Raw genomic sequence first — 20,310 nt, forward strand, 5'->3', positions numbered from 1 at the left:
GCTGCTAAATTCGGTTTTATTCAGAATCCTGAGGAAGTTATTTGTTTGACAATGCCACAGGCTTCTCCTCCCAGCTTCATACAACTCAAACCATGTCCAGGATTGGCCCATTGCTGGGATGTCAGGTGCAGCACAGCCGCTCAATCTCAATGGGAGAGTGGGTCCGGGGGGGCTGCTGGGTCGGGGGGGGCTGGTGCCGGTGTTGGGGGGGGGGGGGAGGATGGGAGGGTTTGGCTTACCCCTGTTACAGTCCATTATCAGGGGGTGGGGGATGGGCATGACCCCGTTACCTTGGTGGTGGGGGAGGGGCGTGACCCCATTACCATGGCAGCGGGCAGAGGGGTGTGACCCCCGTTACCATGGCAGCGGGCAGAGGGGCGTGACCCCTGTTACCATGGCAGCGGGCGGAGGTGTGTGACCCCGTTACCATGGCAGTGGGCGGAGGGACGTGACCCCGTTACCATGGCGGTGACATAGGCTGCGGGTTCTGCAGGTATGACATCACGACTGCTGAAATCGACAACCTGAAAAACAAAGAGGTGAAAGGTCAGGGGTGATGGCAGTAAGTGATCACAAACCAAACAGCAGCTTCTCCCTCGCCCTTCATATTCCCCTGTCCCTCATCCCAAAACAATCTCTTACATTCCTCCCCAAGGCCCCATTACTCCCAGCCCTGCTGTCGGGAGGTCAGTGCCAAGGGAGCGCCGCACTGCCGAGGGGCAGTCTTTCGAGTGAGACATTAAACCGAGGCCTCATCTTCCCTCTCAGGTGGATGAGAGTGGAAGATTGCATTGGATATATTTGGAGGTTCTTCCTGGTGTCCTGGGGCCGATATTTATCACTCAATCGGCATCATCACAAAACAGATGATCTGGTCATTTATCTCATTGCTGTTTGTGGGAGCTTCCTGTGCAGACTGTGGCACTTCCTGCGTTACAACACTGCTCTAACCCTGCGTTACAACGCTGCCCTAACCCTGCGTTACAACGCTGCCCTAACCCTGCGTTACAACGCTGCCCTAACCCTGCGTTACAACGCTGCCCTAACCCTGCGTTACAACGCTGCCCAATCCCTGCGTTACAACTCGGCCCTATCCCTGCGTTACAACTCGGCCCTAACCCTGCGTTACAACACTGCCCAATCCCTGCGTTACAACACTGCCCTAACCCTGCGTTACAACTCGGCCCTAACCCTGCGTTACAACTCGGCCCTAACCCTGCGTTACAACTCGGCCCTAACCCTGCGTTACAACTCGGCCCTAACCCTGCGTTACAACTCGGCCCTAACCCTGCGTTACAACTCTGCCCTAACCCTGCGTTACAACTCTGCCCTAACCCTGCGTTACAACTCTGCCCTAACCCTGCGTTACAACTCTGCCCTAACCCTGCGTTACAACACTGCCCTAACCCTGCGTTACAACACTGCCCTAACCCTGCGTTACAACTCGGCCCTAACCCTGCGTTACAACACTGCCCAATCCCTGCGTTACAACTCGGCCCTAACCCTGCGTTACAACACTGCCCAATCCCTGCGTTACAACACTGCCCTATCCCTGCGTTACAACAATGCCCTATCCCTGCGTTACAACAATGCCCTATCCCTGCGTTACAACACTGCCCAATCCCTGCGTTACAACACTGCCCAATCCCTGCGTTACAACACTGCCCAATCCCTGCGTTACAACACTGCCCAATCCCTGCGTTACAACACTGCCCTAACCCTGCGTTACAACTCGGCCCTAACCCTGCGTTACAACTCGCCCCTAACCCTGCGTTACAACTCGCCCCTAACCCTGCGTTACAACTCGGCCCTAACCCTGCGTTACAACTCGGCCCTAACCCTGCGTTACAACTCTGCCCTAACCCTGCGTTACAACTCTGCCCTAACCCTGCGTTACAACTCTGCCCAATCCCTGCGTTACAACTCTGCCCAATCCCTGCGTTACAACTCTGCCCAATCCCTGCGTTACAACTCTGCCCAATCCCTGCGTTACAACTCTGCCCAATCCCTGCGTTACAACACTGCCCTAACCCTGCGTTACAACTCTGCCCTAACCCTGCGTTACAACTCTGCCCAATCCCTGCGTTACAACACTGCCCTAACCCTGCGTTACAACTCTGCCCTAACCCTGCGTTACAACTCTGCCCTAACCCTGCGTTACAACTCTGCCCTAACCCTGCGTTACAACTCTGCCCTAACCCTGCGTTACAACTCTGCCCTAACCCTGCGTTACAACTCTGCCCTAACCCTGCGTTACAACTCGGCCCTAACCCTGCGTTACAACTCGGCCCTAACCCTGCGTTACAACTCGGCCCTAACCCTGCGTTACAACTCGGCCCTAACCCTGCGTTACAACTCGGCCCTAACCCTGCGTTACAACTCGGCCCTAACCCTGCGTTACAACTCGGCCCTAACCCTGCGTTACAACTCGGCCCTAACCCTGCGTTACAACGCTGCCCAATCCCTGCGTTACAACGCTGCCCAATCCCTGCGTTACAACGCTGCCCAATCCCTGCGTTACAACGCTGCCCAATCCCTGCGTTACAACGCTGCCCTAACCCTGCGTTACAACGCTGCCCTAACCCTGCGTTACAACGCTGCCCTAACTCTGCGTTACAACGCTGCCCTAACCCTGCGTTACACCGCTGCCCTAACCCTGCGTTACAACGCTGCCCTAACCCTGCGTTACAAGTCTGCCCTAACCCTGCGTTACAAGTCTGCCCTAACCCTGCGTTACAAGTCTGCCCTAACCCTGCGTTACAACTCTGCCCTAACCCTGCGTTACAACACTGCCCATACCCTGCGTTACAACACTGCCCTAACCCTGCGTTACAACACTGCCCTAACCCTGCGTTACAACACTGCCCTAACCCTGCGTTACAACACTGCCCTAACCCTGCGTTACAACACTGCCCTAACCCTGCGTTACAACTCTGCCCTAACCCTGCGTTACAACTCTGCCCTAACCCTGCGTTACAACACTGCCCTAACCCTGCGTTACAACACTGCCCTAACCCTGCGTTACAACACTGCCCTAACCCTGCGTTACAACACTGCCCTGACCCTGCGTTACAACTCTGCCCTAACCCTGCGTTACAACTCTGCCCTAACTCTGAGTTACGACAGTGACTACATTTTAAGAAAAAAGTGCTTTGTGACATGCTGAGATAGAGTCATAGAGAGATACAGCACCAAAACAGGCCCTTCGGCCCACTTACATGAAGCTGCTCATCATTTGTTTTGTGTCTTCGGAGCTGCGGGAGTTTGCAAAGCTGATAAAAGAGCAGTAAACAGCAATCCAGGCACACCACTTCAACTGGGAGAGACAGGAAGGAGAGAGAGAGCAGTCAGAGCCCAGGCACTGCAAATCCAGCCCCAATCAGACCCCGTCCCCCAACCCCATCAGACACAGCCCCCGAAACACAGGCCCCGCCCCCAGACCCCACCCCGGAACCACTGGCCCCCTCCCCCGAACCACTGGCACCCTCCCCCATCAGGCCCCAACACCAGATCAAGAAAGGATAAATCAGCATGGGATCCTGCTTTATTCAGAGAGTGTTGTGGGTATCAGGATCAGCCCAGTGACATTCACTGTGAAGCAGATCAGAGAGAGTGAGCACTCAGCGCCACTACTCAGGAAGAATGAACATGTTCAGGAGCAGAGAGAACAAAGGGTGACGATAGGACAGGAGTACCTTTAACATCAGGCCACACATACTGAAGATCATCCCCAGCAGGTTCATATAGTCAGGAGTTGGGTCCTCGAGAGTTGGGTTATTATCGCTGGCAGGCGGTTTGTACCTGGAATAAATTACACAGATTGAGCTCAAACACAAACAGCAAAACCTTCCTTAAATCTGGAATTAAACACTGACAGATCTGTACCCACCAGTACTGTACCCCATTATTATACAGTGACAGACCTGTACCCATCAGTACTGAACCCCAGAATTATACAGTGACAGACCTGTACCCACTAGTACTGAACCCCAGTATTATACAGTGACAGACCTGTACCCATCAGTACTGAACCCCAGTGTTATACAGTGACAGACCTGTACCCATCAGTACTGAACCCCAGAATTATACAGTGACAGACCTGTACCCATCAGTACTGAACCCCAGAATTATACAGTGACAGACCTGTACCCACTAGTACTGAACCCCAGTATTATACAGTGACAGACCTGTACCCACCAGTACTGAACCCCAGTGTTATACAGTGACAGACCTGTACCCATCAGTACTGAACCCCAGAATTATACAGTGACAGACCAGTACCCATCAGTATTATAACAGTGTTATAGAGTGACAGACCTGTCCCCACCAGTACTGAACACCAGAATTATACAGTGACAGACCAGTACCCATCAGTATTATAACACAGTGTTATAGAGTGACAGACCTGTACCCACTAGTACTGAACCCCAGTATTATACAGTGACAGACCAGTACCCATCAGTATTATAACACAGTGTTATAGAGTGACAGACCTGTCCCCACCAGTACTGAACACCAGTATTACGCAGTGACAGACCTGTACCCATCAGTACTGAACCCCAATATTATACAGTGACAGACATGAACCCACCAGTACTGTACCCCAGGGTTATACAGAAACAGACCCAGTCCCCACCAGTACTGTATCCAGTGTTCTACAGTGACAGACCTGTACCCACCAGTACTGTACACCAGTGCTATACAGTGACAGACCTGTCCCCACCAGTACTGTACACCAAGTGTTAAACAGTGACAGACCCGACCCCACCAATACTGTACCCCAGTGTTATACAGTGACAGACCCGTCCCACCAGTACTGTTCCACAGTGTTATACAGTGACAGACCCGTCCGCCCCAGTACTGTACCCGTGTTATACAGTGACAGACCTGTCGCCACCAGTACTGTACACCAGTGTTATACAGTGACAGACCTGTCTCCTCCAGTACTGTACCAGTGTTACAGGGTGACAGAACCGTCCCCACCAGTACAGTACCCCAGTGTTATACAGTGACAGACCTGTACCCGCCAGTACTGAACGCCAGTGATATTGAGTGACAGACCTGTCCCCACCAGTACTATACCCCAGTGTTATACAGTGACAGACCTGTACCCGCCAGTACTGAACGCCAGTGATATTGAGTGACAGACCCAGTCCCCACCAGTACTGTACCCGTGTTATACAGTGACAGACCCGTCCCCACCAGTACTGTATCCCAGTGTTATTGAGTGACAGACCCAGTCCGCACCAGTACTGTAACCCTGTGTTATACAGTGACAGACCTGACCCCACCAGTACTGTACCCCAGTGTTATACAGTGACAGACCTGTCCCCACCAGTACTGTACCCCAGTGTTATACAGTGACATACCTGTCCCCACCAGTACTGTACACCAGTGTTATACAGTGACAGACCTGTCCCCACCAGTACTGTACACCAGTGTTATACAGTGACAGACCTGTACCCACCAGTATTGTACCCCAGTGTTATACAGTGACAGACCCGTCCCCACCAGTACTGTACACCAGTGTTATACAGTGACAGACCTGTACCCACCAGTATTGTACCCCAGTGTTATACACTGACAGACCTGTCCCCACCAGTACTGTACCTCAGTGTTATACAGTGACAGACCCGTCCCCACCAGTACTGTACCCCAGTGTTATACAGTGACAGACCTGTCCCCACCAGTACTGTACCCCAGTGTTACACAGTGACAGACCCGTCCCCACCAGTACTGTACCCCAGTGTTATACAGTGACATACCTGTCCCCACCAGTACTGTACACCAGTGTTATACAGTGACAGACCTGTCCCCACCAGTATTGTACCCCAGTGTTATACAGTGACAGACCTGTCCCCACCAGTACTGTACACCAGTGTTATACAGTGACAGACCCGTCCCCACCAGTATTGTACCCCAGTGTTATACAGTGACAGACCTGTCCCCACCAGTATTGTACCCCAGTGTTATACAGTGACAGACCTGTCCCCACCAGTACTGTACCCCAGTGTTATACAGTGACATACCTGTCCCCACCAGTACTGTACACCAGTGTTATACAGTGACAGACCTGTCCCCACCAGTACTGTACCCCAGTGTTATACAGTGACATACCTGTCCCCACCAGTACTGTACACCAGTGTTATACAGTGACAGACCCGTCCCCACCAGTATTGTACCCGTGTTATACAGTGACAGACCTGTCCCCACCAGTATTGTACCCCAGTGTTATACAGTGACATACCTGTCCCCACCAGTACTGTACCCCAGTGTTATACAGTGACATACCTGTCCCCACCAGTACTGTACACCAGTGTTATACAGTGACAGACCCGTCCCCACCAGTATTGTACCCCAGTGTTATACAGTGACATACCTGTCCCCACCAGTACTGTACACCAGTGTTATACAGTGACAGACCTGTCCCCACCAGTATTGTACCCCAGTGTTATACAGTGACACACCTGTCCCCACCAGTACTGTACAGCAGTGTTATACACTGACAGACCCGTCCCCACCAGTATTGTACCCCAGTGTTATACAGTGACAGACCTGTCCCCACCAGTATTGTACCCCAGTGTTATACAGTGACAGACCTGTCCCCACCAGTACTGTACCCCAGTGTTATACAGTGACAGACCTGTCCCCACCAGTATTGTACCCCAGTGTTATACAGTGACAGACCTGTCCCCACCAGTACTGTACCCCAGTGTTATACAGTGACATACCTGTCCCCACCAGTACTGTGCACCAGTGTTATGCAGTGACATACCTGTCCCCACCAGTACTGTACCCCAGTGTTATACAGTGACATACCTGTCCCCACCAGTACTGTACACCAGTGTTATAGTGACAGACCTGTCCCCACCAGTACTGTACCCCAGTGTTATACAGTGACATACCTGTCCCCACCAGTACTGTACCCCAGTGTTATACAGTGACATACCTGTCCCCACCAGTACTGTACACCAGTGTTATACAGTGACAGACCTGTCCCCACCAGTACTGTACACCAGTGTTATACAGTGACAGACCTGTCCCCACCAGTACTGTACACCAGTGTTATACAGTGACAGACCTGTACCCACCAGTATTGTACCCCAGTGTTATACAGTGACAGACCCGTCCCCACCAGTACTGTACACCAGTGTTATACAGTGACAGACCTGTACCCACCAGTATTGTACCCCAGTGTTATACACTGACAGACCTGTCCCCACCAGTACTGTACCCCAGTGTTATACAGTGACAGACCCGTCCCCACCAGTATTGTACCCCAGTGTTATACAGTGACAGACCTGTCCCCACCAGTACTGTACACCAGTGTTATACAGTGACAGACCCGTCCCCACCAGTACTGTACACCAGTGTTATACAGTGACAGACCTGTACCCACCAGTATTGTACACCAGTGTTATACAGTGACAGACCTGTACCCACCAGTATTGTACACCAGTGTTATACAGTGACAGACCTGTCCCCACCAGTACTGTACACCAGTGTTATACAGTGACAGACCTGTACCCACCAGTATTGTACCCCAGTGTTATACACTGACAGACCTGTCCCCACCAGTACTGTACCCCAGTGTTATACAGTGACAGACCCGTCCCCACCAGTATTGTACCCCAGTGTTATACAGTGACAGACCTGTCCCCACCAGTACTGTACACCAGTGTTATACAGTGACAGACCCGTCCCCACCAGTATTGTACCCCAGTGTTATACAGTGACAGACCTGTCCCCACCAGTATTGTACCCCAGTGTTATACAGTGACAGACCTGTCCCCACCAGTACTGTACACCAGTGTTATACAGTGACAGACCCGTCCCCACCAGTATTGTACCCCAGTGTTATACAGTGACAGACCTGTCCCCACCAGTATTGTACCCCAGTGTTATACAGTGACAGACCTGTCCCCACCAGTACTCTACCCCAGTGTTATACAGTGACATACCTGTCCCCACCAGTACTGTACACCAGTGTTATACAGTGACAGACCTGTCCCCACCAGTACTGTACCCCAGTGTTATACAGTGACATACCTGTCCCCACCAGTACTGTACAGCAGTGTTATACAGTGACAGACCTGTCCCCACCAGTACTGTACCCCAGTGTTATACAGTGACAGACCTGTCCCCACCAGTATTGTACCCCAGTGTTATACAGTGACAGACCTGTCCCCACCAGTACTGTACCCCAGTGTTATACAGTGACATACCTGTCCCCACCAGTACTGTACACCAGTGTTATACAGTGACATACCTGTCCCCACCAGTACTGTACCCCAGTGTTATACAGTGACATACCTGTCCCCACCAGTACTGTACCCCAGTGTTATACAGTGACATACCTGTCCCCACCAGTACTGTACACCAGTGTTATACAGTGACAGACCTGTCCCCACCAGTATTGTACCCCAGTGTTATACAGTGACAGACCTGTTCCCACCAGTACTGTACCCCAGTGTTATACAGTGACATACCTGTCCCCACCAGTACTGTACACCAGTGTTATACAGTGACATACCTGTCCCCACCAGTACTGTACCCCAGTGTTATACAGTGACATACCTGTCCCCACCAGTACTGTACACCAGTGTTATACAGTGACATACCTGTCCCCACCAGTACTGTACCCCAGTGTTATACAGTGACATACCTGTCCCCACCAGTACTGTACCCCAGTGTTATACAGTGACATACCTGTCCCCACCAGAACTGTACACCAGTGTTATACAGTGACACACCTGTCCCCACCAGTACTGTACCCCAGTGTTACACAGTGACAGACCCGTCCCCACCAGTACTGTACCCCAGTGTTATACAGTGACATACCTGTCCCCACCAGTACTGTACACCAGTGTTATACAGTGACAGACCTGTCCCCACCAGTATTGTACCCCAGTGTTATACAGTGACACACCTGTCCCCACCAGTACTGTACAGCAGTGTTATACACTGACAGACCCGTCCCCACCAGTATTGTACCCCAGTGTTATACAGTGACAGACCTGTCCCCACCAGTATTGTACCCCAGTGTTATACAGTGACAGACCTGTCCCCACCAGTACTGTACCCCAGTGTTATACAGTGACATACCTGTCCCCACCAGTACTGTGCACCAGTGTTATACAGTGACATACCTGTCCCCACCAGTACTGTACCCCAGTGTTATACAGTGACATACCTGTCCCCACCAGTACTGTACACCAGTGTTATACAGTGACAGACCTGTCCCCACCAGTACTGTACCCCAGTGTTATACAGTGACATACCTGTCCCCACCAGTACTGTACCCCAGTGTTATACAGTGACATACCTGTCCCCACCAGTACTGTACACCAGTGTTATACAGTGACAGACCTGTCCCCACCAGTACTGTACACCAGTGTTATACAGTGACAGACCTGTACCCACCAGTATTGTACCCCAGTGTTATACAGTGACAGACCCGTCCCCACCAGTACTGTACACCAGTGTTATACAGTGACAGACCTGTACCCACCAGTATTGTACCCCAGTGTTATACACTGACAGACCTGTCCCCACCAGTCCTGTACCCCAGTGTTATACAGTGACAGACCCGTCCCCACCAGTATTGTACCCCAGTGTTATACAGTGACAGACCTGTCCCCACCAGTACTGTACACCAGTGTTATACAGTGACAGACCCGTCCCCACCAGTACTGTACACCAGTGTTATACAGTGACAGACCTGTACCCACCAGTATTGTACACCAGTGTTATACAGTGACAGACCTGTACCCACCAGTATTGTACACCAGTGTTATACAGTGACAGACCTGTCCCCACCAGTACTGTACACCAGTGTTATACAGTGACAGACCTGTACCCACCAGTATTGTACCCCAGTGTTATACATTGACAGACCTGTCCCCACCAGTACTGTACCCCAGTGTTATACAGTGACAGACCCGTCCCCACCAGTATTGTACCCCAGTGTTATACAGTGACAGACCTGTCCCCACCAGTACTGTCCACCAGTGTTATACAGTGACAGACCCGTCCCCACCAGTATTGTACCCCAGTGTTATACAGTGACAGACCTGTCCCCACCAGTATTGTACCCCAGTGTTATACAGTGACAGACCTGTCCCCACCAGTACTGTACCCCAGTGTTATACAGTGACATACCTGTCCCCACCAGTACTGTACACCAGTGTTATACAGTGACAGACCTGTCCCCACCAGTACTGTACCCCAGTGTTATACAGTGACATACCTGTCCCCACCAGTACTGTACACCAGTGTTATACAGTGACAGACCTGTCCCCACCAGTACTGTACCCCAGTGTTATACAGTGACAGACCTGTCCCCACCAGTATTGTACCCCAGTGTTATACAGTGACAGACCTGTCCCCACCAGTACTGTACCCCAGTGTTATACAGTGACATACCTGTCCCCACCAGTACTGTACACCAGTGTTATACAGTGACAGACCTGTCCCCACCAGTACTGTACACCAGTGTTATACAGTGACAGACCCGTCCCCACCAGTATTGTACCCCAGTGTTATACAGTGACAGACCTGTCCCCACCAGTATTGTACCCCAGTGTTATACAGTGACAGACCTGTCCCCACCAGTACTGTACCCCAGTGTTATACAGTGACATACCTGTCCCCACCAGTACTGTACACCAGTGTTATACAGTGACAGACCTGTCCCCACCAGTACTGTACACCAGTGTTATACAGTGACAGACCTGTCCCCACCAGTATTGTACCCCAGTGTTATACAGTGACACACCTGTCCCCACCAGTACTGTACAGCAGTGTTATACACTGACAAACCCGTCCCCACCAGTATTGTACCCCAGTGTTATACAGTGACATACCTGTCCCCACCAGTACTGTACACCAGTGTTCTCCAGTGACAGACCCGTCCCCACCAGTATTGTACCCCAGTGTTATACAGTGACAGACCTGTCCCCACCAGTATTGTACCCCAGTGTTATACAGTGACATACCTGTCCCCACCAGTACTGTACACCAGTGTTATACAGTGACATACCTGTCCCCACCAGTACTGTACCCCAGTGTTATAGTGACATACCTGTCCCCACCAGTACTGTACACCAGTGTTATACAGTGACAGACCCGTCCCCACCAGTACTGTACACCAGTGTTATACAGTGACAGACCTGTCCCCACCAGTACTGTACCCCAGTGTTATACAGTGACATACCTGTCCCCACCAGTACTGTACACCAGTGTTATACAGTGACAGACCCGTCCCCACCAGTACTGTACCCCAGTGTTATACAGTGACAGACCTGTCCCCACCAGTACTGTACCCCAGTGTTATACAGTGACATACCTGTCCCCACCAGTACTGTACACCAGTGTTATACAGTGACATACCTGTCCCCACCAGTATTGTACCCCAGTGTTATACAGTGACAGACCTGTCCCCACCAGTACTGTACCCCAGTGTTATACAGTGACAGACCCGTCCCCACCAGTACTGTACCCCAGTGTTATACAGTGACAGACTTGTCCCCACCAGTATTGTACCCCAGTGTTATACAGTGACATACCTGTCCCCACCAGTACTATACCCCAGTGTTATACAGTGACAGACCTGTCCCCACCAGTACTGTACCCCAGTGTTATGCAGTGACAGACCCGTCCCCACCAGTATTGTACCCCAGTGTTATACAGTGACAGACCTGTCCCCACCAGTATTGTACATCAGTGTTATACAGTGACAGACCTGTACCCACCAGTATCGTACACCAGTGTTATACAGTGACAGACCTGTCCCCACCAGTATTGTACCCCAGTGTTATACAGTGACATACCTGTCCCCACCAGTACTGTACACCAGTGTTATACAGTGACATACCTGTCCCCACCAGTACTGTACACCAGTGTTATACAGTGACAGACCCGTCCCCACCAGTACTGTACACCAGTGTTATACAGTGACAGACCTGTCCCCACCAGTACTGTACCCCAGTGTTATACAGTGACATACCTGTCCCCACCAGTACTGTACACCAGTGTTATACAGTGACAGACCCGTCCCCACCAGTACTGTACCCCAGTGTTATACAGTGACAGACCTGTCCCCACCAGTACTGTACCCCAGTGTTATACAGTGACAGACCCGTCCTCACCAGTACTGTACCCCAGTGTTATACAGTGACATACCTGTCCCCACCAGTATTGTACCCCAGTGTTATACAGTGACAGACCTGTCCCCACCAGTATTGTACCCCAGTGTTATACAGTGACAGACCCGTCCCCACCAGTACTGTACCCCAGTGTTATACAGTGACATACCTGTCCCCACCAGTACTGTACACCAGTGTTATACAGTGACAGACCCGTCCCCACCAGTACTGTACACCAGTGTTATACAGTGACAGACCTGTCCCCACCAGTATTGTACCCCAGTGTTATACAGTGACAGACCTGTCCCCACCAGTACTGTACCCCAGTGTTATACAGTGACAGACCCGTCCCCACCAGTACTGTACCCCAGTGTTATACAGTGACAGACCCGTCCCCACCAGTACTGTACCCCAGTGTTATACAGTGACATACCTGTCCCCACCAGTACTGTACACCAGTGTTATACAGTGACAGACCCGTCCCCACCAGTACTGTACACCAGTGTTATACAGTGACAGACCTGTCCCCACCAGTATTGTACCCCAGTGTTATACAGTGACAGACCCGTCCCCACCAGTACTGTACCCCAGTGTTATACAGTGACATACCTGTCCCCACCAGTACTGTACACCAGTGTTATACAGTGACAGACCCGTCCCCACCAGTACTGTACCCCAGTGTTATACAGTGACAGACCTGTCCCCACCAGTACTGTACACCAGTGTTATACAGTGACAGACCTGTCCCCACCAGTATTGTACCCCAGTGTTATACAGTGACAGACCTGTCCCCACCAGTACTGTACACCAGTGTTATACAGTGACAGACCTGTCCCCACCAGTACTGTACCCCAGTGTTATAGTGACAGACCTGTCCCCACCAGTACTGTACCCCAGTGTTATACAGTGACAGACCTGTCCCCACCAGCACTGTACCCCAGTGTTATACAGTGACAGACCTGTCCCCACCAGTACTGTACTCCAGTGTTATACAGTGACAGACCCGTCCCCACCAGTACTATACCTCAGTGTTATACAGTGACAGACCTGTCCCCACCAGTACTGTACACCAGTGTTATACAGTGACAGACCTGTCCCCACCAGTACTGTACCCCAGTGTTATACAGTGACAGACCTGTACCCACCAGTACTGTACACCAGTGTTATACAGTGACAGACCTGTCCCCACCAGTACTGTACACCAGTGTTATACAGTGACAGACCTGTCCCCACCAGTATTGTACCCCAGTGTTATACAGTGACAGACCTGTCCCCACCAGTATTGTACACCAGTGTTATACAGTGACAGACCTGTCCCCACCAGTATTGTACCCCAGTGTTATACAGTGACAGACCCGTCCCCACCAGTACTGTACCCCAGTGTTATACAGTGACAGACCCGTCCCCACCAGTACTGTACACCAGTGTTATACAGTGACAGACCCGTCCCCACCAGTATTGTACCCCAGTGTTATACAGTGACATACCTGTACCCACCAGTACTGTACACCAGTGTTATACAGTGACAGACCTGTCCCCACCAGTACTGTACACCAGTGTTATACAGTGACATACCTGTCCCCACCAGTACTGTACACCAGTGTTATACAGTGACAGACCTGTCCCCACCAGTACTGTACACTAGTGTTATACAGTGACAGACCTGTCCCCACCAGTATTGTACACCAGTGTTATACAGTGACAGACCTGTCCCCACCAGTACTGTACACCAGTGTTATACAGTGACAGACCTGTCCCCACCAGTACTGTACACTAGTGTTATACAGTGACAGACCTGTCCCCACCAGTATTGTACACCAGTGTTATACAGTGACATACCTGTACCCACCAGTACTGTACACCAGTGTTATACAGTGACAGACCTGTCCCCACCAGTACTGTACCCCAGTGTTATACAGTGACAGACCTGTCCCCACCAGTATTGTACACCAGTGTTATACAGTGACAGACCTGTCCCCACCAGTACTGTACACTAGTGTTATACAGTGACAGACCTGTCCCCACCAGTATTGTACACCAGTGTTATACAGTGACAGACCTGTCCCCACCAGTACTGTACACTAGTGTTATACAGTGACAGACCTGTCCCCACCAGTATTGTACACCAGTGTTATACAGTGACAGACTCTGTTCCCCACAGTTAATGTACCCCAGTGTTATACAGTGACAGACTCTGTTCCCCACAGTTAATGAACCCAATTCCAGTCTGGGCCTCACCGCAGGATTTTGTTCGGCCTTCGCTGATCCGCCATGTTGCTCTTGACCCCTGGATGAGCTTGAACCGGAAGCGAATTTGTGTCGGGCCAGTGTGATGGCGTTACCGGCGCCGCGGCCTGAGTCTCCCCGGTTCCCGCGGCGGCGGCTCCGGACTCTGTCGTGCGGACAGGGCGCGGTGCGGGCGGTGCGGTTTAACGGTAAAAAGCCGGCAGCGTCCCCGGGTCTCAGAACCCCCGGCACCTCTCAGTGCACGGGTCTGCCTACAGCGCCCCCAGCGGCTGGAGGACCTCAACCCCTCCTCCTGCAACCTTCCTCTTCCCCCTCCCACCAACCCCCAATCTCCCCTCCCCTCCCCCCTCCCCTCACCTCCCCTCACCTCATCCCCCGCCCCTCCCCTCATCCCCCTCCCCTCATCCCCCTCCCCTCATCCTCATCCCCCTCCCCGTCCCCTCATCCCCCTCCCCTCCTCCCCGTCCCCTCATCCCCCTCCCCTCATCCCCCTCCCCTCCCCTCATTCCCCTCCCCTCCCCTCATCCCCCTCCCCTCATCCCCCTCCCCTCCCCCCCTCCCCTCACCTCATCCCCCTCCCCTCCCCTCACCTCATCCCCCTTTCCCCCAATCTCCCCCCTCTTCCCCCAATCTCCCCCCTCTTCCCCAATCTCCCCCCTCTTTCCCCCCTCTTTCCCCAATCTCCCCCCTCTTCCCCCTCCCACAAACCCCCTTCCCCCTCCCTCAACCCCCCAATCTCCTATTCCCTCCCCTCATCCCCCAATTTCCCCCTCTTCCCCCTCCCACAAACCCCCTTTCCCCCTCATCCCCTCCCTCAACCCCCCAATCTCCTATTCCCTCCCCTCATCCCCCAATTTCCCCCTCTTCCCCCTCCCACAAACCCCCTTTCCCCCTCATCCCCTCCCTCAACCCCCCAATCTCCCATTCCCTCCCCTCATCCCCCTTTCCCCCAATCTCCTATTCCCTCCTCTCATCCCCCTCTCCCCCAATCTCCCCCCTCTTCCCCCTCCCACAAACCCCCTTTCCCCCTCCCCCTCCCCCTCCCTAAACCCCCCAATCTCCCATTCCCTCCCCTCATCCCCTCCGCCCTCCCTCATCCCCTCCGCCCTCCCTCATCCCCCTCTCCCCCCCCCTCATCCCCCTCTCCCCCCCATCCCCCTCCCTCATCCCCATCCCCCCAAATACCCCCTCTCCTGTCTCAAATCTCCCTTCTCCCCAAATCAACTCCACCTCCCCTCAATCCAATGGCCTAACTCTATGCAAGGCCACAGGAGATGCACTCCTGCTGTATACTATAGATATTTGTATATGTTTCCTGCTTGTTGAGTGTTGTTTAGAGACAGTATATTTGCTATTTGTGATATTTTCTGTTTCTCTGCCCAGTGGATGGTAATTATTGTCTGACCTGCGGCAGTGACAAATCCCTGAAGCTCTGGAATCCACATCGAGGAACTCTTCTGAAGACCTACTCTGGCCATGGATACGAGGTTCTGGATGCTGCTGGGTAAGAGGTTCTGTGTCACTGCACACACTGATCCCAATTTACAGACCCTGCCACAGGATGGATGACGCCTCCTGTAGATCAACACAGCCCTCAGTCAGATGTTCTCTGCTTTCTCCCCTCTATCTGGTGCTGACTTGTGGCTGCCCTCCTGCTTCTAGCCCTCGAGCCCAAGTCTATTCAGATACATCTCTGCAGACACAGCTTTTGCAGCAGGTCACTGAAAGAGCTGGCACAGATGTGATAGGCTAAATAGCCTCCTGTGCTGCCATTCTCCAACTCTTGTACGTTTCTATTGGTTTTGATTTTGCTGTGACCCTAGACCCCCTGACCTTTGCCTTGGGGTCAGCTGGTCTACAGCTCCCTGACCTTTGCTGTTGTGGAGCAGAGTGTGGGGTGTGCCATTGGGCTGAGCTGTTTGTGACCTTCTGCTACAGGTCCCTTCAATTCTTCCATAGTTCTGACCTCTCACCTCTCTCAGGTCCTGTGATAACAGCCAGGTCTGCTCGTGTGGAGCCGATAAAACCGTCATCCTATGGGACGTGGCGACGGGACAGCTGCTCCGGAAATTCCGGGGTCACGGAGGGGTAAGAAGGCTTTGTTTGTTAAATAACAGATCCTGTGGTTATCGATGCTTACCTGGGCTGGAATAGTGCCCGGGGGAGGGAAGGAGGTCAATGATGACGGCAGGGCGCGGGGATGTTATGAGGCAACTCACAGACTGTGTGCCCCCTCCTGTGCTGTGGTGTTTTGATCAGTGACTCTGCCTTCAGTCTTCACACCCCCACTTCATACAGCCCTTGTACTCCCTCCCCACCTTCAGAATTCTGAGACCGAGCTGTAGTATGGTACCTTCACTCTCCCCTGCCTTCCCCCCCACCGCACTGCTCACTGAATCCCCTCCCCCCCGCCACTGCTCACTGAATCTTCCCCCCCTCCACTGCTCACTGAATTCCACCTCCCCCCCAGCCCACCCTGCTCACCTGAATCTTCCCCCTGCCCCCCCGCTGCTCACTGACATCCTCCCCCCCACCCCCCAGCCACTGCTCACTGAATCTCCCCCCCCCCACTGCTCACTTAATCTCCGCCCCCCCCCCACCACTGCTCACTGTCATCTCTCCCACCCCCCACCTTCCAACATCACTCATGATTTCTCTTTTTTTTACAGAAAGTGAACTGTGTTCAATTCAACGAGGAGTCAACTGTCATCATTTCAGGTGGGAAAGAGAATCGAATGTGGGCTTTCAGTGGGCTCCTGTCACCGGTAAAATTCAATCATGTGGGGGGTTGGATTTTGGGATGAAAGTGTCTGACTGTGACTGCTTTCAGCACATTTCACAATCCTGAATTCAAATCAGTCTGTGCTGTGATTGACTTCACCATAATTAATATGGTGGGCAGGATCAGCAAGTGGGGGTCAGTGAGTAATAGGCAGGGGTCGGGGTGGGGGTGTCAGTGAGTAATAGGCAGGGGTCGGGGATGGCGGGTCAGTGAGTAGTGGGCAGGGGTCGGGGCGTAGGTCAGTGAGTAGTGGGCAGGGGTCGGGTCGGGTCAGTGAGTAGCGGGCAGGGGTCGGGCCAGGGTCAGTGAGTAGCGGGCAGGGGTCGGGCCGGGGTCAGTGAGTAATAGGCAGGGGTCGGGGTGGTGGGTCAGTGAGTAGCGGGCAGGGGTCGGGGTGGGGGGGGGGTCAGTGAGTAGCGGGCAGGGGTCGGAGTGGGGGGGGGTCAGTGAGTAGTGGGCAGGGGTCGGGTGGGCAGGGGTCGGGGTGGGGGGTCAGTGAGTAGTGGGCAGGGGTCGGGGTGGGGGGTCAGTGAGTAGTGGGCAGGGGTCGGGGTGGGGGGGTCAGTGAGTAATGGGCAGGGGTCGGGGGTGGCGGGTCAGTGAGTAGTGGGGCAGGGGTCGGGGCGTAGGTCAGTGAGTAGCGGGCAGGGGTGGGGGGGGGTCAGTGAGTAGCGGGCAGGGGTCGGAGTGGGGGGGGGTCAGTGAGTAGTGGGCAGGGGTCGGGGGTGGCGGGGGTCAGTGAGTAGCGGGCAGGGGTCGGGGTGTAGGTCAGTGAGTAGCGGGCAGGGGTCGGGTCGGGCCGGGGTCAGTGAGTAGCGGGCAGGGGTCGGGCCGGGGTCAGTGAGTAGCGGCAGGGGTCGGGTCGGGCCGGGGTCAGTGAGTAGCAGGCAGGAGTCGGGCCGGGGTCAGTGAGTAGCGGGCAGGGGTCGGGCCGGGGTCAGTGAGTAGCGGGCATGCCAGTTCTCTGCAGAGCAATCCAGTCAGTCCCACTCCCCGCTCTATCCCCATAGCCATGCAAGTTTATTTCCTTAAGTGTCCAATTTCCTTTTTAAATTATTGTCTCTGCTTCCACCACCCTCGTGGGCAGCGAGTTCCAGGTCATTACCACTCACTGTGTAAAAGAAGTTCTTGCTCACATTCCCCCCTAGTCCTTGTACCATTAGTTCATGGGAACAGCTTTTCCTTGTCTAATTTATCTAAGCCTATCATAATCTTGTACACTTCTATAAAATCTCCCCTCAATCTCCTTTGTTCTGAGGAGAACAATCCCAGCTTTTCCAACCTAACCTTGTAATTAAAATCCCCCATCCCTGGAATTATTCTGGTAAACTCCTTTCCACCCTCTTAAGGACCCTCTCATCCTTCCTGAAGTGTGGTGACCAGAACTGGATGTAATACTCTAGTTGGAACCTAACCAGAGCTTTTATAAAGGTTCAGCACGACTTCCCTGCTTTTGTAATCAATGCCTTTATGACTCCCAAGATCCCATATGCTTTACTAACTAATCTCTCGACATGTCCTGCCACCTTCAAAGATCGATGCATGTTCACCCCCAGGTCCCTCTGTTCCTGCACACTTCTTAGAACTGTGCCATTAAGTATATATTACCTCTCCCTATTCCTTCTGGCAAAATGCATCACCTCACACTTCTCTGTTTTAAATCTGTCCGTCACTTGTCGGCCCATTTTGCTAGCCTATTCTAGCGTAAGAAATCAGACAGTACAGCACAGGAACAGGAATCATCCATTTTGCCCCTTAAGCCTATTGCACTGTTGTTACGAAGATGCTTCCATTTTTAATATTTTTTGAAGACTTGTGGTCAAAAGACTGTGGAAATACCTGAGGAGATGCTGGACTAGTTTTTTTTTTAAAGGGCATTGGAAGGACACTTGGGACTTTGTTTAAAAACAAACACTTACTGAAAGTCATATGTCTTAAACTAAGTAAACAGCTGGAGCCTTGCTGACTATTGGAGTTGTATACAGAGAAGTGACATGTCCAGATTTATGGTGGTCAAGATGTGGTTTGGTTTTTGGATATTGTTTGGAGTTCAGTTGGGGTGTAAACCTGCTAAGAGAGAGAGGCAACCAGCTCACCCTGTTCCACATCTTTGAAAAACCCTGAGAATCCAGTGTGAGAACTGGAGAAACTGATGCAGCATTTCTCCTGGAAGACTTTCTCTTGACATCTCCTGAGTGAACTGCTTCTGAAAAGATCCCAGTGACAACTGCATGTGTATCCGTGTGTGTTGAGTTATTTACAAGGGAATATATTTATACTTCCATATTTCAACCAGTGTGTTAATAAGCTTTGCATCTTTATTGAATAAGTCTTGTTTTATCATTTAATAATTCTGTTGTTTATTAAAGAAACCTGGTTGGCGGATTTTTATTTTGAAACTAAAATAAAATATATAATTGGCCGTATTGGTAACTGGGTAAAACATTTAATTATGTTTTGACCACTAGGAGAAATGTAACTAGAGAAAGACAGTGCATTCCTTCATCTCGGTTCTAACACTGTTCGATCGGATCCTTTCAGCTTAATTCACCAACTCTACTGCTTTTAGTGAGAGTTTGCTGCAGGTTGCAATCTCCACACTTATTTATAGTTTGACTTATGTGGTAGTTCGAGCTCAGTCAACAGTGCACTCTTTAACTGACCGAAGATTCTGATTGCAGGTTCCATTGACACTTCGGTTCGATGTTGGGACTGTCGCTCACGAGGCATCACAGCCCATTCAAATCTTAGATGAAGCAAAGGATGGGATTTCCAGTGTGAAGGTTTCAGACCATGAAATTCTGTCAGGGTGAGCAAACAGAGGGCAGCAATAATTGCAAGAGCAATGTAACAACTAGAAACTCACACACAGATACACACCAAAACTCTTTGCTGTGCAAGAGTAGGTGATGTGAAGTTTTATGAGTGAGTCTTGTGTAACAGAGATTTGCTTTGCATAGTAACAGCTTTCTATTGTTTTAGGTCTGTTGATGGCGAGTTCGGAGATATGACCTGCGGATGGGACAGTTGTTTGTAGATTTCATTGGAAGTAAGTGCTGGACAAGAGGGCCTGTGTTTAATACCAGTAAGATGGAATTCTAGCATTTCAGCTCAGACTGAGGGCGTATGTCTCTA

General features: G+C 51.9%; 2 protein-coding genes across 2 annotated transcripts in view; one reads left to right on the forward strand and one right to left on the reverse strand.

Annotated features, from left to right (window-relative positions):
- LOC137355800 (PAT complex subunit Asterix) lies at positions 1–14,651 on the reverse strand. The gene is made up of 4 exons (XM_068021335.1): positions 14,385–14,651; positions 3,696–3,801; positions 3,219–3,316; positions 1–524 (listed from the first exon to the last, which is right to left on the reverse strand). Exons 1-4 carry the CDS (start codon positions 14,417–14,419, stop codon positions 458–460), a joined length of 306 nt encoding a protein of 101 aa, XP_067877436.1. The 5' UTR covers positions 14,420–14,651; the 3' UTR covers positions 1–457.
- Positions 14,420–20,310, forward strand: part of wdr83 (WD repeat domain containing 83) — a 14,792-nt gene continuing 8,901 nt past the window's right edge. The window contains 7 exon segments of the mRNA XM_068021030.1: positions 14,420–14,581; positions 15,777–15,897; positions 16,376–16,481; positions 17,063–17,111; positions 19,857–19,912; positions 19,914–19,984; positions 20,158–20,204. Coding sequence (XP_067877131.1) covers positions 14,479–14,581; positions 15,777–15,897; positions 16,376–16,481; positions 17,063–17,111; positions 19,857–19,912; positions 19,914–19,984; positions 20,158–20,204 — 553 coding nt within the window. The 5' untranslated portion in view covers positions 14,420–14,478.

This window comes from Heterodontus francisci, chromosome 43 (genome assembly GCF_036365525.1).
Source record: "Heterodontus francisci isolate sHetFra1 chromosome 43, sHetFra1.hap1, whole genome shotgun sequence".
NCBI lineage: Eukaryota > Metazoa > Chordata > Chondrichthyes > Heterodontiformes > Heterodontidae > Heterodontus > Heterodontus francisci.

Excerpts from the sequence above, each read along its gene's own strand:
- LOC137355800 (XM_068021335.1), bottom strand. The coding sequence starts at position 14,419 with ATGGCGGATCAGCGAAGGCCGAACAAAATCCTGCG. Across the intron at positions 3,802-14,384 it reads AGGCCGAACAAAATCCTGCG|GTACAAACCGCCTGCCAGCG; the intron begins GTGAGGCCCAGA and ends AATTTATTCCAG. Across the intron at positions 3,317-3,695 it reads TGTGTGGCCTGATGTTAAAG|TTGAAGTGGTGTGCCTGGAT; the intron begins GTACTCCTGTCC and ends TGTCTCTCCCAG.